At 39.6% G+C, this 15315-nt stretch overlaps 2 protein-coding genes across 11 annotated transcripts in view; one reads left to right on the forward strand and one right to left on the reverse strand.

The window, feature by feature from the left end:
- scml2 (Scm polycomb group protein like 2) overlaps positions 1-7990 on the reverse strand; it is a 32441-nt gene extending 24451 nt beyond the window's left edge. For 2 of the 6 annotated variants that reach the window (XM_036136117.1, XM_036136118.1), the window contains exons 1-4: positions 6118-6256; positions 1516-1571; positions 1234-1302; positions 739-809 (exon numbers count right to left, since the gene is read on the reverse strand). In XM_036136117.1, coding sequence (XP_035992010.1) covers positions 739-809; positions 1234-1302; positions 1516-1571; positions 6118-6164 — 243 coding nt within the window. In that variant the 5' untranslated portion in view covers positions 6165-6256. Of the gene's footprint in view, positions 1-738; positions 810-1233; positions 1303-1515; positions 1572-3430; positions 3450-6117; positions 6257-7905 lie in introns of those variants that run through there. The other 4 variants (XM_036136121.1, XM_036136119.1, XM_036136116.1 and 1 more) reach the window with 3 other exon arrangements.
- A 70-nt stretch (positions 7991-8060) lies between these two features.
- cdkl5 (cyclin-dependent kinase-like 5) overlaps positions 8061-15315 on the forward strand; it is a 53227-nt gene continuing 45972 nt past the window's right edge. For 4 of the 5 annotated variants that reach the window (XM_012874452.3, XM_036136115.1, XM_021322535.2 and 1 more), the window contains exon 1: positions 8062-8551. The gene's annotated coding sequence lies outside the window, so the exon portion shown is untranslated. Of the gene's footprint in view, positions 8552-15315 lie in introns of all 5 variants that reach the window. The other variant, XM_021322533.2, reaches the window with a different exon arrangement.

Raw genomic sequence — 15315 nt, forward strand, 5'->3', positions numbered from 1 at the left:
AAGTGCATCAAACAATAGGTTGACTTGCAATGTGCTTAAGGATCAAATAAAGGTAACTAAATGTAAAATAAATATCAGACTGTTCTGTATTTCACCAGGCGATAACTCGTCAGAGCAAGGCAAAACATTTGTAGATTTGGCCGATTGACTGATGCATCACCACTGGTACGGTATTCAGTCGTCGCTTGCTGTGCTTTCTGCTAGCAGGCAGAATCCACTTGACACCTGACTGAGCATTTTTACAGTCTGTTAAATGGCACTCTAAAAGCACAATATAACAAGAAAAATCTATGCTCAAAAAGCTGGACACTAACCAAATTCTCTGCTAACACATCTAATCTGTATATGCTTTTCACTATGGGAGATGGTCACTTAATAATAAAATTGAATTTTAAAAAAATAGTTTTGTGCCTTCTTAGTAAAACTGGTCATGCTCATTAAAATTTCTTCATTTCGAGATCATTGAGCTGAAAAAAATTCCACATGCTCCACAGTAAATAGCTATTATAGCCTGTATCCTTTCTACGTCAAACTGAACATCATTCAAACTGTCCTTTAACCAGCAGCTGCAAAACATACAGCTGATTTATAAAACAGGAAGGCTATCATGGCAAGGGCAAGGTCCACTAAAGGTTCAATACAACATAAAGGGAAAAATGCAAGACAAAAAGTAATTAAGTAGTAGAGGGGGTAATGCAGTAACATCAGGCTAAAGTGCATCTTGTGAAGATCAGCTACCTGTTTGAAGCAGGAAGGTGATGCTGCAACAGATGACGTTTCTCTCAGATACTCTTCCCAACTAAACGGCTCTATCAACAAAGACAAGAGCGGCAAACCAATTAATAGACTCTTACCTGAAAACACAATATGAAGAGCTCAAAGCATCAGCCCAACTAAAACAATACAGATGAAGACGTTAAAAAAAAATCATCTGGCTAAGGATGTGCGGCTAAGATATTTGTTGACCTTTGTTATTATAAAGTGCTTTAGAAATAAAGGTGGTATGGTATTTAAAACCTGTTCAAAATATAATTAAATTGCCTAAATGTACAACAAATAGCGGCTTAAGATCCAAATAATTATTTCTGCACAGCTCCTAATTATGAACCATTTAAGGGTGGCTTATTTTTTCTGTTTTACCAGAAGTTAAGAAAATCACTAAACAAGGCCTTAACATGTTACTGAAAAGCTCAACGATTAAAAAGCAGCATGGCGGAGGTCTGAATAGCTGACCGTTTGATTTGTCAAGGGCAGAGCCTGCTATGATGCTGCTCCGCCTCTCCTTCTTCTCCTCTTTTGGGTCTGAAATCAAAACAATAAGCCAACAATCAGAACAAGAGGACTGAACAAGTGAACTTTGACCTGTTCGCCAAAATCACTGACGAAAAATGGATGAAATGCTAGACACAGTGGTTAATGTCTTTGTGGTGCGTCTGAGATGGGGACGGGGACGGGGGGGGGCAAAAGCCTGAAAAATCTCAGGCAGGACAACCCGAGCAACTGAACAACACGCACCTACCTCTTTGTGGTGTTCGGCCCATGATGACCAGACGAGTCGGCTAAACAGAAACCTAACGAGAAAGGGGGAACAAAAACAGAGGCCATTATATTAAACACAACGCTAAAGCTACCTGGATTAAAACATGTTTCACAGTAAACCATGAGTTCAAAAACGTTCTGCTGAGGTTTTGATGCTCTCTGAAACCTTTCATCACATTTCAGTCATTTATTGGTGTTTTACTATGGATTATTGAAATTAAAACATGTAAATGCTAAAACAGAACCTGAAAGGTTGACAATTCAGGAACTGAATGGCAATTTTCCTATTAAATAGAAGTCATATCCTTCATTATTACTTGTGAAGACGCAGCATTTCCTCATTCATGTCCTACAAAATAACTATTCTGGAGAAAAATATGTTTATGAGAATCAGGTCTACCTCTTTCATCTAAACGAAACGTTTTTTTGATGCACATTCAGCAGCCTTCGCATTTATCGACAGTACCCCACCTGGTAAAAAGGCGTGTAAAACCTTAAAAAATTAAAATCAATGATCTGAGATTCAGGCCAGAGAAAAATGCTACATTAAGAAGTATTGTTTTGTTTTTGTTTGGTTTTTTTTTGTACAAAATGACCAGCATCGTAACCCTAGTTTCAACCCCTAACTCTTCCCAAAACATTAATGTCACAAAAGCATTTTTAAATGTAGAAGTCCTTTTTTATTAGTTGATAACAGTTTCAAGGAAGTACTAATTCATGACAGAGAGGCCCATTTGTCTTAGCCACTCTTCAAAATGGGAAAGACAGGACAACATGCCATTCACGTAGACCAGTATGAATGTGAATAAGTCAGAAAATCGCTACAGGAGAACAGTTGCTCACTTGAATGTGTTTCCCCATCAGTCAGAGCAACAATTAAAATGTCAAGTGGAACCGTGATAAACAAGGTGGGATGAGGAGGACCCGAATTTAGTTTGTCACCCCGCAGAGCGAGGAGAATGGAAAAAAAGGTAAAACATCCACAAAAGCTGCGGTCAGCAAATATTTCTGTTTAGAAAATTCTGTTACTGTAACATTTTTAGTGTTTTTACAGACCTATGCCAAGGGTGTCAATAAATTGGAGTTGATGCTGTATTGTACATAAAAGGCTGTTTAGACACCACACATCTGGTTGAAAAGCCTGACACCTCATTAAATATCTTTTCTTTTACCCTTTTACCATTGCTTTTTTCGCCCTAAAAAACAGGTGAAAAAACAGAAATGGCCCCCAACTTTGTTTTAGTAAAAGGACATGTATTTTTTTGGTTGTGTTTTTTTTTTTTTTTTTACTAAACCTTTATCTATACAGTTTGTCTTATTGAGGTTTCCATTTAGCACATTTTTTTAAAAGTCTTACAGCACAAGACTTACTAAAATACAACATTGCAATGTTTAAAATAATACATAATTATGAAAAAAAAAAGCAAGAACTTTCTGACACTGTTGCAAGATTTTTTTTTTTAAATAAAAGCACCCAGAGAAATTTGATCTGACAGTTTCGGTCCCTGTTCTCCTCTCCGCCGCGGAACCTCCTGGTAGATTTACTTTTATTCTGTTAAACCCCTACATTGATCCACCAATGGTACTCGTGTTTCATTTGGCCTTCCATCAATTTGCTCACAGTAAGATTAAGAAAATGTGTGAACAAAATCAAAAACTATTCTTCAAACATTTCTAGATTGGTGTAGATTTGTTTGCTGCAGACCTCATTCTTTAATTCTGTATTAGTAGCTGTAATCTTTTTTTTATTATTATTGTGGCACTAGCTAATCTGTCATTCAGTGGACACAAACAGTTACTATCTAAAGTTTGCCAAATAGAGAATAAACATTTAAGTCGCTGCGTGGAAAATGTACGTGCTTAGAATAAGCTACATGTTGTGAGGTCTCACCGTTCAGGTTTATTGGCATCCTTCCATCCCAAATAGCTTTCCTACATTACTGATACAGAGAAATTAAAAAGACTGAATAAAGTGGTTAGCACAACGTTTAGGCTGAAAAGTTGCCTCAAAAAGTCGAAATTTGGTTAGTAAAAATGTCAAGCACAGACCCACTCTGGACAGTCCATAAAGAGCCCAACATGCGTAGCAAATATGATCCACAGCGGCAGAAAAAGTTTCACTTTAGGAGTCGGATTAATGAATCTAAAGGTTCAAATCCCTGCGGCAGCCTTCAGTCGTGTGAGCAAGTCCTAAGAACTGCAGCACAGCTTTCCTTGCACCCGAAGAGCCTCTCTGCAGTGAATCCCATTGAGTCTGAAGGAATCGTAAAGCAGCTCGGGCTGCCATAAAAAAGCCATTAGGATGTGTGTATGCGGGACATGAAAAGGATTCCTGCTCTCCTGCAGAAAGCCTGGGTGTGTTGGCGCTGCTCTGTCCACCTCGCCCAGGAGGGTCAGGCTGAACTGCCCTGCCGACCAGGAAGCACTTAATTTTTACTACCCCCCATTTCCACTGGGTCTAACGCCGATCTGGGATTGGTGTAAAAGTTTAATAAAACTCAAACTGTGGCAAGACTTGAAACACGGCCTAAGACCTGTTGGCAGGTAAAACTGTCCTTAAGCTGCAGGAGTTGGTTATGGTTATCTTTTTAAGGTTTTATTATTTTATCTAGTATATCATTAGGGAAAATATTGGAAACATTAATGCAACGACTTGCATTGACTATTAACTCAAAGATCTCTTGTTAGTTGTTAGCGGTATAAAGTCCACTTTAATCACAACGTAGATGAACAATGCAACATCTGAACCTGTGATTTATAAATGTTGTAAATATATTGGTATTTTCTGCTGAATTTTATAAGCTACCAGGTTTACTAACCAAAACAAAACTTTTAAAGGAAGATGCTTATCCCACCTTCCACCTATTCAAATGTTGGGGGAAAAGAATTGGACTAAAGAGCAACATCTATGTAAATGGGTGGTGACCACCGTTTTCATTCTTTGTAATCAAAGTTTTTACCCTAAAACGACAAAAAAAACTAATGTTGAAAATATGAAGATAGGCAAGATATCTTACCTTTTTCTCTAGGATAAGTTTGCAAAGAGAAGCTATTATTTGACTTGAAAACATGTACAAAAAGCTACACTTTCTTTGCCTCAATTATTTTCAACGTGATCGACAGGGCCTAACGCATCCAAAAAGATGCAAGAATCAAATGTCTTTCCAAAAGCCAAGAAAGACAGATTTATCGGAGCATGAAACAAAAATTATATTTTTGTTACATATCCATCTTAATCAGTTACTGACTAGGCATCGGTAATGTTGGAAAATACCCTGATGGTTTTCTCAACCTGCGAACGACACCATCGAACAGCAAGTTCTTCTCTTAAATAAATAAATGCATACATACAGCCACAAATGAAGGGGAGAAACGATCGAGCACACAACTCCACAACTTTTCATCACAAGATGCTCCCCCTTTTAAAACCTTTCGCCTTTATCACAAAGCACTTTCTGAGAATCCCATGATAAAAATAATACAGAAAATAGTATTTACAATTTAGTGAGCTAATAAAGAAAATAGTAAAGGCAAACATTTATCTATAAACATTCACAGCTTATTGAAATGTTTCTTTTTTATCTAACCAAAAAGTAAAAATCTACTAAATTCAACCATCTATGGAAGCAATTAATTTATTTAGATTGATTGTTTTTTTCTTCTTATCTCTTGTTGCCACTGTTTTATGTCTATATTAAAGCCCTTTAAAGAGTTTGATAGATGCTGTCATGTCTTAATTTTTCGAATGTTTTTTTTTTCTCCTTAAACAAATAATAATAATAGTAATACAAATAAAACTTTGATGGAAAATCCTCTGTGAGATCCCTGTTGGACTGTTTTGGACTGACAGGAGACTCTTTTTATATACTGCTGCCAAATAAAAAAAAAACCTAAAGCTGGGTGTGAGCCGCTGCTGGCCATCTGATCGTTTCATCACTTTGAGCAACTTCTGAAAAATCAGTAGTTTTCCCTCAAAAACGCCTATTACCTTATAATGATTCGCATAATAAAAGGCAGAGGTGATTGCACGCCCTGTGGATGCTTCATAAATAAGATTAAAACTCTTGCTGCTTTTAATTGGCCGATAATAATAACGAGACGGAGGGGGGGGGGGGCAAACATATAACATATGGATCAAAATAAAGGTGAGGAAAAGTCTGTGACGCATTTTTTATTTGGTTTAAGGAGCACATTTTGTGGGCGGGACGGCGCTCTTCACACGGGCTAAACGCCGCTAACGTTAACGTAGAGTCCGCGGCGTTTCTTCTTCATGTCGCAGCAGATTATTATTCCCCTCCAGCCCGAGCTTTAGTGTCAGCGCAAGCCTCTGTGGGAAGCCAGCAATCAAAACGCGAAGGGACATCTGCAGAGTTCAGAGTAGCTACAGTAAGCGCCCCTTTTTCTCTCCCCTCTCCCCCCCCTCCGTCCCTCCCTCCCTCCTCGTCCGTCTGCACAGAATACAGTAGAAACAATCTATCGGCGGACATACAGAGCAGAGCAGAGGAGAAGGACCCGGCCAGAGACGCGGGCCCCCCCAGCGGCCCCTGGCGCTATTTAGGAGATGGCGGCGGTACAAACCGTGAGAGCGGGGCTGTTTTGATGAGAGAAGACTCCTCACTTTCCATCAAATGCGAGCCGCCATATTCGCTGCAGCTCCGCGCATGTCCACAGCGCAGTGCTGTAATTCATCTTTTCCACCGGAGCTCCGAGAGAAAGAAAGAAAAAAATTAAAATAAATAAATAAATAAATACACAGGAAGGGGGGGGGGGGGGGGGGGGGTTAATAATTAGTCGCTCCAGTAAGGCAGAAATGTCCTCGTGTTCCCGTTTCACAACAGACGGTGTGTGTGTGTGTGTGTGTGTGTGTGTGTGTGTGTGTGTGTGTGTGTGTGTGTGTGTGTGTGTGTGTGTGTGTGTGTGTGTGTGTGTGTGTGTGTGTGTGTGTTAGTCGGCTTGCTGCACAGCTTTCTGGTGTCTATAGGCAGAGAAAAGGGGGGAGCGTCGATGATTTAACATCACAGGCAATAGAAGGTCACATTGTTTCAAGCGGAAGGTGAGGAGAAACAATGCGGACTTCAGAGGGAATGATGGCTAAACAAATAATATCCCAATAATAATATCCGATTCATTTCAGTACAGTAATAGACAGCATATTAAAGGGTAATGGCACATTTATCCTATACAAGCTATATTAAAGAACCTGCACGACTTTATTGAAAACTCCATCAGTAAAGGGTCGGAGCTACTCTAAAACCGAATTTATGCTTATATGAAATGCATATTTATGCAAAATAGTCCCTCTTAAAGTCCTAATTCAAACTGTTAATGCATATTGAAGCAGCTATCGGGCATGTGAATTTATATCGTGATATCTACAACCTACTAATCATTTACCATAAAAGTTGCCTTCTGCACATTCCTAACACTTTGTAATTCTCCCTCTAGTTGGTGTTCTTGAAGGGTAAAAAACATACCCATTGCTAATTCTGTTTTTTTGTTCCTTGCAACTAAATTAAAATAACTAAATACAACAAAAATGTAAAGTTCAGCAATGCATACTATTTAGAGTTAATAATGAATTTATATTATTTGGCATGCGTAATATGTTTATTTATGATCAAACATATTTACCTCATATTCAACACATTCAAATGTGGCTTGACCTGTTGGTGAGAAAGTTTTTTTTTTTTTTTTTTTTTTTTTGGCTAGAACGTCCCACACAGATGGGAGCCAAAGGTAAAGTGCCATCTGAAGATGGCGGCACAATAAACATTTTCTTTCTTCTTGAACTCTTCTAATGTAATAAGGTGTCACGTTTTTACTCTGCTATACTAAAAACCTATACCAGTTGTTTGTTTTTCCCTTTGTAAATCAAGGCTGCTCTTTAAAAGTAGAGATTTAAAAGTTTCCCAAAAACATTATGAGGCGACTTTTGTGTTTGAGCATTCTAAAATCGTACATTATAAAGAAACAATATTTCTTGTGTTTTAATATCGTATTATTCTTTTTTTGTAATTTAGTATTACATTTGGCCCTGGTAAATAATATAATTTAGACAGAAAATCCATTCCCTGAGTATCTTCTTCTTCTTTTTTTCTCCTTTTTTTCCCTTTCTTAAAGATCTTTCAATTTCGACATGATTGCGTGATTCCATGTAAGAAAGATTTTCCTTCACTTTCTGCTAAATTTGGTTTGCAGAGATCAAATTGTTTGCGTAATAAGCTTTTTGTTTTGTTTAGCTTGTTTATGTTTATATAATGTTTTTTTTATTTTCCATAATTTTTTTAATTTCTTTTTTTTTTTTCTTTTTTTTTCACAGCCAAGCATCTGACTTAAACATATAGATTTTAAAAAGCATATGCCTACCGGTTATGAAACAGGATGAGAGACCGTGGAACTGATGACTCTTCTCTCATTCCTCAATTAGTGCCATCCTAAAGGGGAGGTGTAGGTGAGAGAGAAAGGATAGGAAGAGATTGTTAAGTGGGTCGAGCATAAGCTGCATTACAGAGAACAGGCGGGCCGGGCTGTTTCGGGGGCTCTGCATCCGTATGGCGATTAACACCAAACATACTTCCCATTCAACAGATGCTGCACTGGATTTAATCAAAGTTGTATGTGATCGCATCTCGCGGTGGATGTGAGCGCACTGCTGGAACGCGCAGACGTCCGTGTTTCTATTGGCTCTGCGCTGCGTCGCTCACTGAAATGACGATTTCTGCTGCTATAACCAGCTGATGCTGAGGCTACGAACGGATCCTCCGAAGAACTGTTGACGGTACACTGACCCTTCCATCATCGACGCTATGCCTGCGGATCCAGCTCTGATCTGCCCACAGACCCGGAGCGGGGAGGACATGTAATTGTGTCACGACGCGCAGGCCGTGTTTATTCTTCCCCTGTCGCAGGATGTTTCTTCGCCTCCCCACATAATCGTTTTCAAGGGAATAATGCTCTCTGCTTCGCAAGCTCTGCTCCTTCTCCCCACACAGGCGACACACCACATATGCAGGTAAACCTCGCTTTGATCGCCAACGCTTTTACTTATCGTCTATTTATTTAAATTCGTGTGCGCTCTGGAAATGGGTGTCATTCTTGTGAATTTGAGGACAACCAAAAGCCCTGTCGGCGTATAATGTTGTGCTGCACTGTGGTGAGCATGCTCCGGCTCCGGCAGCTCCGTGTGTCTCTGTGTAGGCTGGGAAACGCGTGGACAGCGGTGGAATGGTGCTCCGCTCCGCAGCGCAGCGCAGCGCAGCCACGGTAGAGACGCAGTTCGGTGCAGAGAGAGTGGAGCAGCCTTAGCTGCTATCCCCCCCTCATCTCTCTCCCTCCCTCTCACCTCACCGCCACGCGCAAGCGCACACGCTGTGCACGCGGACGCACAAACTAAGCTATTAATTTCACGCACTCTCAAACTCACTTGTTCCCATTCGACTTTCTTTTTTTGCCGTTGGTTTCCCCTTTATCTATCTGTTTTTCCTTGCGAGTTGAGCAGTTATTTGCCCCATAATTAGATTTTTTTGCACGAGAAAGGTTATTAAAACACATCCTTGGCCATTTTATGGGGTAAAGTTACCAGGTCTTCGCGTATTTCCGGTTGCTCCAACTTGTCTGGTGTCCCCCCCCCCCCCCCCAACCCCATTTACTCGCTCGATGGCCTTCACAAGCACATGCACCTCATTGCTTTTCCCTGGAAAGCCTAAGATGTGTGGATTGCACACTGCATAGGAAAACGCCCACACATGGGCACATGAGCCAAATCAACATTAAAGTGTGGTCTTTTTTTTTTCTTTTTTTGCACCGTTGCTCTGCTGAATTAATCAAGTTTTTTTGTTCAGTTTTTTTTTTAACAAATTGAACTAATGTAGTGAAAAGCTTTGATGGTTTGAGCCCAGAAACATTCAAATCACAAAATAGCCAGTTTAACTATTGTGATTGTTTTGCAGGCAGTTTTGTCAGGGTTTATACCTGTCCTGTCACAATGTGCCACATGATGGATTTCACTGTTTTGCACAAACTATTCACTATTCTATCCAAATCATTATATGCAGGTGTTTCAATCACTTCCGTGGCTACAGATGTATGAAATCCAAGTGGCTAGCTATGCAAGACCGTTTCTACAAAAAAATAAAATAAAATTTGAACGAATGGGTTCTCAGGAGCTCCATGAATTCCAGTGTGGCACTGTGATAGGGTACTACTTGTACCATTAATCCATTCAATGCATTTCTTTGATGTTAAATATTCCACAGCCAACTGGTAGCACTATTAAAATTAAGTGAAAGCGACTGGGAATGACAACAGGTTATCCACAAAATGTTAGGCCATGAAAATCACAGCAGATGCAGAGGCACACATTATGCAGAGTCAAAAGCTACATACCTCTAAGGCTCCAAACCTCATGTGGCCTCCAGATTAGCTCAAGAATAAAGCATGGGGAGCGTCATGGATTGGGTTTCTGTGGTCAAGCAGCAGCATCCAAACATTTCATCAACAAAAGCAGCATAAAGAAGACATGGTGTAAAGCATGCCACCACAAGACTCTAGACTAGTTACCCAGAAAAAAAAATTAGTTTAGCTGGACCGATTAGTTCAAGTGAAAAAAAATTATTAATGATCTTGCATACAAAGACAATTTGGACAGTTGTATGCCCCCTGACTCTGTAGGAACCGTTTAAAGATGACCCCACCCCCCCTTTGTACATTACACTGCTCAAAGTTAGGTCTATAAATACATAGTTTGGTGTGAAAAAAACTTGATTGGTCTGCACAGAGGCCTCACCTCAATTCAGCAGAACTCCTTTGGGATGAATTAGAGCAGAGACTACAGGATAGACCTTCTGGTCCAACATCAGTCTGACTTCACAAACAGGCTTTTGGAAAAATGATAAGTAATTTCCATAAACGCGCTGCTAAACCTCATGGATAGCCTTCCCAGAAGAGAAGAAACTGTATAGCTGCAAAGAGTGAGCTGGCAGTTTATTAATCCCAACGGATTAGGAACTGGATAAATGGTACGATAATTCCCCCATTCCTACATCCAACCTCAAAGATTAGGAGCTGAGAAAGCTATAAATAATTTTCAACATGCAATTTCTTAATAGATAAATTATAAAAAAAAATGCTAATTTTGCATTGAGGCATTATTTGTGATATGTCTGTCTCTTTTCCTATTAGAAGATAACTTCCTGGTGAGGGAAAATACTTAAATCTCAACCTAACTGGGTTATGCCTAATTTATGTCTTAAATGTACAATAATAAAAGATTCACAACCTGTGAAACAGTGGTGTCAAATTATGAGTCCTGCAGGATCGCTGTCCTGCTATGCTGAGATGTGTTTCTGCTTCAATACAACTGAATCAAGCTGTTAACAGACTCTGTAGATCCGGACTGCATGCTGAAGAGGAAATTAGGCCATATATTCAAGTGTGTTGAACCAGTGACATGATTAAAAGTTGCACAACTTTGGCAATTGTTGATTTAGTTTGAAATCCCAGCTGTAAAAGGTTTAAACTCGTTTTGATGAGTTTCCATAGAAAGTGCAGGAGTAAGCAGACATTTTGTTGGTTGCGTGGAGCAAAGAGTAGGGCAGCACTCCTCCTTCCCCTAGCTGTTGCTGGACACATCTTTCCCCCCCCACAAATTCTGATGTTAAATACAGCCTAAAGGGGGCACAGTTCCCAAACCGGCTAAATTCCAAAGGCTGTATCAGGAAGGGCATCCGGTGTAAACCCTTTGCCAAATTTACCATGCGAGTCAATAGCATAGTCTTCATACAAGGACAGTTGAAGCCCGGGTTAACAACAACTGCCACTGGTGCTGGTGACCAACAGGGAGCTGGTGTGAATTTAACTACTGTTGATCAGCAAAGAAGAAGATGAAGACTTGTTTGTAGGCAAAGAGAGAAGACAAAAGGCAAGAGTCTAGGACTGAGAGTAGGGACTTTAAATGTTGGGACCATGACAGGAAAAGAGTTAGCTGACATGATGCAGAGGAGTATGGGGACATGCTGTATGATCAGGACACCAAATGGAAAAGTAGCAAAGCTAGAAGGTGCATTTTGAGATGCCGACTTGGCCATGTCACTCTTGGAAAAGAGGTTTTAATCTCAATGACTTTTTCACCTGGTTAAATAAGGAATCTAGAAGCTTAGGAGCAGGGTTAACACTGTTCTACCATGGTGTGAATGGGAAGAAAAATGGTGTAAGGGCAAGGCAAGGCAAATCTATTTGTATAGCATATTTCAGTACAGAGACAATGCAAAGTGCTTTACATGATTAAAATACAGGGGGGAAAAACAGAATAAAAGCAAGTAGGAATAAAATGTAGAAACAAAATAGAACTTGAAAAAATAGAAACTAAAAGCAAGCATTAAAAACAGTTGGAAGGAGTTATCTTGAATGAGAAGTTTGTCAGGAGTGTTCTAGAGGTAAGATGTGGGGATGAGTCTACAGCTAGAACCTGAAAGTGTGATGTTCAATGGGTGGTTATGCCCGACAGTAATTGTAAATGGACTGAATTTATATTGTGTCTTTCTAGTCATACTGACAAATCAAAGCGCTTTACATCGCAGCCACATCCACCCAATGGCACTCACTGATGCGCACACATTCATACACCGATATGCAGATCAGTAGACAACTTGGGTTTAAGTGCCTTGCCCAGGGACACATCAACATGTGACAAGGGGAAGCTATCATCATCTACACAAGATGTAGACAGCTTGTGTAGATGATGTAACTTGAAGGAACTACAAGGTAGTGGTTGGTGAGCGTGTTGCCAGACAGCACAGGATGGAGGTGTGACGAATGACTAATGGTGAAGAAGATAAAGAGGACAAAAGCAGATCAGAGGACAAAGTGGTGGAAGCTGAAAAAGGGAGGAAGTTATGTGGCTTTCAGGGAGGAGTAGAGACAATCTCTGGGTGGCCAGGATGTGCTTGCAGATGACTGGACAATTACAGCTAATGCTATCAGTGAGACAGGTAGGAGAGTACTTAGTATGTCCTCTGTAAGGAAAGATCACAAAGGGAATTGGTGGTGGGACCAGGACATACAGGTACATGAGTGCGTTTGGAGAAAGATCAGCTAAGAGGAAGTGGCACACTGTGAAGAATGAAGAGAGTCACAAAGAGTCCCAATGTTCAACAATAAGAGAGATATGCAGAGTTGTGGTAATTAAAGACGAATAAAGTTAATGAGTCATACAATGATGTTTTGGGTTAATAGAAGCTACACTGAGGATAGAGGTGAGCCTCAGCGGTATGGTTTATACTAAGAAAAGTACCACAGCTGCAATATTTGGTTTGAGGATGTTGATGGAACAGTACAGAAAAGGTCAGAGAGAGCTGTTTTGACATTTCATAGATCTAGAGAAAGATAGAACAGGGTGCAGAAGGAGGAGCTGTGATATTGTTTGAGGAAGTGAGGAGTAGAGAAGTATATTACAGTGGTGCAGGACATGAAGTAGAGCTGTAAGACAGTGGTGAGGTGTGCTGTAGGTGTGGCAGAAGCTCTGAGCCCCTTCTTGTTTACTGTGATGGACAGGTTGACAGATGAGGTTAGACAGGAATCTCCATGGACTGTGATGTTTGCAGATGACATTGTGATTTATGGTGAGAGTAGGGAACAGGTGGAGGGAAATCTAAAGAGTTGGGGGGAGGGGGGTTGCCTGGAAAGGAGAGGACTGAAGGTTAGTTGTAGCAAGACAGAATACATGTGTGAATGAGCCAGTGCCAGGTGGAGACATGAAGTAACAAAGAAGGTGAAGGATTCTAAGAGTCGAGAGCAACGGCAAGTGTGGAAAAGATGTGAAGAAACATGTCCAAGCAGGTTGGAACAGGTGGAGAAAAGTGTTGTGTGTATTTTGTGATAAAATAGCACCAGGAAATGAAAGGAAGGGTGTACAAGATGGTGGTGAGAGCAGAGATGTTTTATTGTTCAGAGACAGTAGGTTCTCTTTTGGGAGTGACGAGGATGGATAGGATCAGGAATGAGTAAATCAGAGGAACAACCATCTTAGATGTTTTGGAGATAAAGCCATAGAGGCCAGAATGAAATGGTTTGGACACGTACAGAGGAGGCATAGTGAGAACATTACTAGTAGGATGCTGAGGGTGGAATTGCCAGGTAGGAGGCCTTGTAGCAGACCAAAGAGGAGATTTATGGATGCAGTGAGAGAAAAATATAAAGTTAGACAGAGACAGATGACTCGCTTTGGCGACCGCTAAAAGGGAAAAGTATAAATATTTTAACATATAATAAAAAACATCTGCTTAAAGTTTATTCAAACTATTTTGACATTAAGCATTTTCCAGCATTTTTTCCACACCTAACTGGACGTTAGTATATTTTGAGGACACTTACTAGCATGCTAACATGATTATAGGTTTTATGTTTGTAACAAAAATCTGGGATTAGTTGAAATGGTTCTAATTTTGCAGGTGTTTTTTGATAGACATAAATTTTTCCTAGTAAATATAAAGACACAGTAATGAGGCTGAACGTATACTACAATGAGCATCGGATTAAAAGTTCCTGAAGAAGTGTCAAAAAATGCAGAATATTTATGAGTTATTCAAAAGAAGTTGGTTTGCTTCTATCTGAAATAAAAGGTTATCCAGTGGACTTACTGGGACATATTTCAATTTAAAAGCTCCAAATTTAGATTTGGAAAACAGTCCTCTACTCAAGTATGTTGCAACCAGAATACTTTAGGGATATTTTTGTTGCATGTGCTTTAAAATGGTTGAGTTGAGGCACTTTACACTTTCTGTATCTCTTTTGTGTTCCTCAGAATTTTGATATGCAGTATGTTTCAGTAGCCTTTGGATGCTGGGGGCTTTTTAATGATAATACCAAATAACAGTAGTCATCTATTCATTTAATATTTATTACTTTACCCACAAAAAATCCATTACACACCAATATCTGTAGCTTACCATGAAAGAAAGAAACAAATCCTTTGTTGGTCCCAGCTAGTTTCTTTCCAGCTGTGCTGGATTTGATCACAACACAAAAGAAATGTTTTCAGCCTTATTTGAGCAAAGAATGTGCTCCTTGTGTTTGATCAGATTTCCTTTCTCTTGTTTTGCAAGGTTCTTGCATTGTAATTTTTTTATTTTTGGATGTTTACATAACGCAGTGTCCTTTACACAGTCCATGTTGTTACAGAAACCTAGATTTACATGTAGCTCTTTTGCCAAGTCTTGAAGATCTTTGTTCTAGAGGCTTGGTTTTAATGCTAATTGTACAAGTAAACTTGTGCAACTAATAATAAAGTGAAATCACTCAAAACATATTTTATACTGTAGATTCATCAAAAGGAACCCTTTTGTTGTGATTACTGTTTTGCACACTTTTGGCATTCTCGTTGATGAGCTTCACACAAGATATTCACCTGAGTGAATGAAGCAGGACAATAGATGAATATCTATCTATCTATCTATCTATCTATCTATCTATCTATCTATCTATCTATCTATCTATCTATCTATCTATCTATCTATCTATCTATCTATCTATCTGTCTGTCTGTCTGTCTGTCTGTCTGTCTGTCTGTCTGTCTGTCTGTCTGTCTGTCTGTCTGTCTGTCTGTCTGTCTGTCTGTCTGTCTGTCTGTCTGTCTGTCTGTCTGTCTGTCTGTCTGTCTGTCTATGAAAGGTTAATGCTGAAAATTTTTGTTGAACTAGAGATGCACTTGTGGATGTTTCCTAAATGCAATATAGGGTTTTATATATTTATATACATCCACATTGTTTAACTAGAGACATGT

Source organism: Fundulus heteroclitus, chromosome 4 (genome assembly GCF_011125445.2).
Source record: "Fundulus heteroclitus isolate FHET01 chromosome 4, MU-UCD_Fhet_4.1, whole genome shotgun sequence".
Classification (NCBI taxonomy): Eukaryota; Metazoa; Chordata; class Actinopteri; order Cyprinodontiformes; family Fundulidae; genus Fundulus; species Fundulus heteroclitus.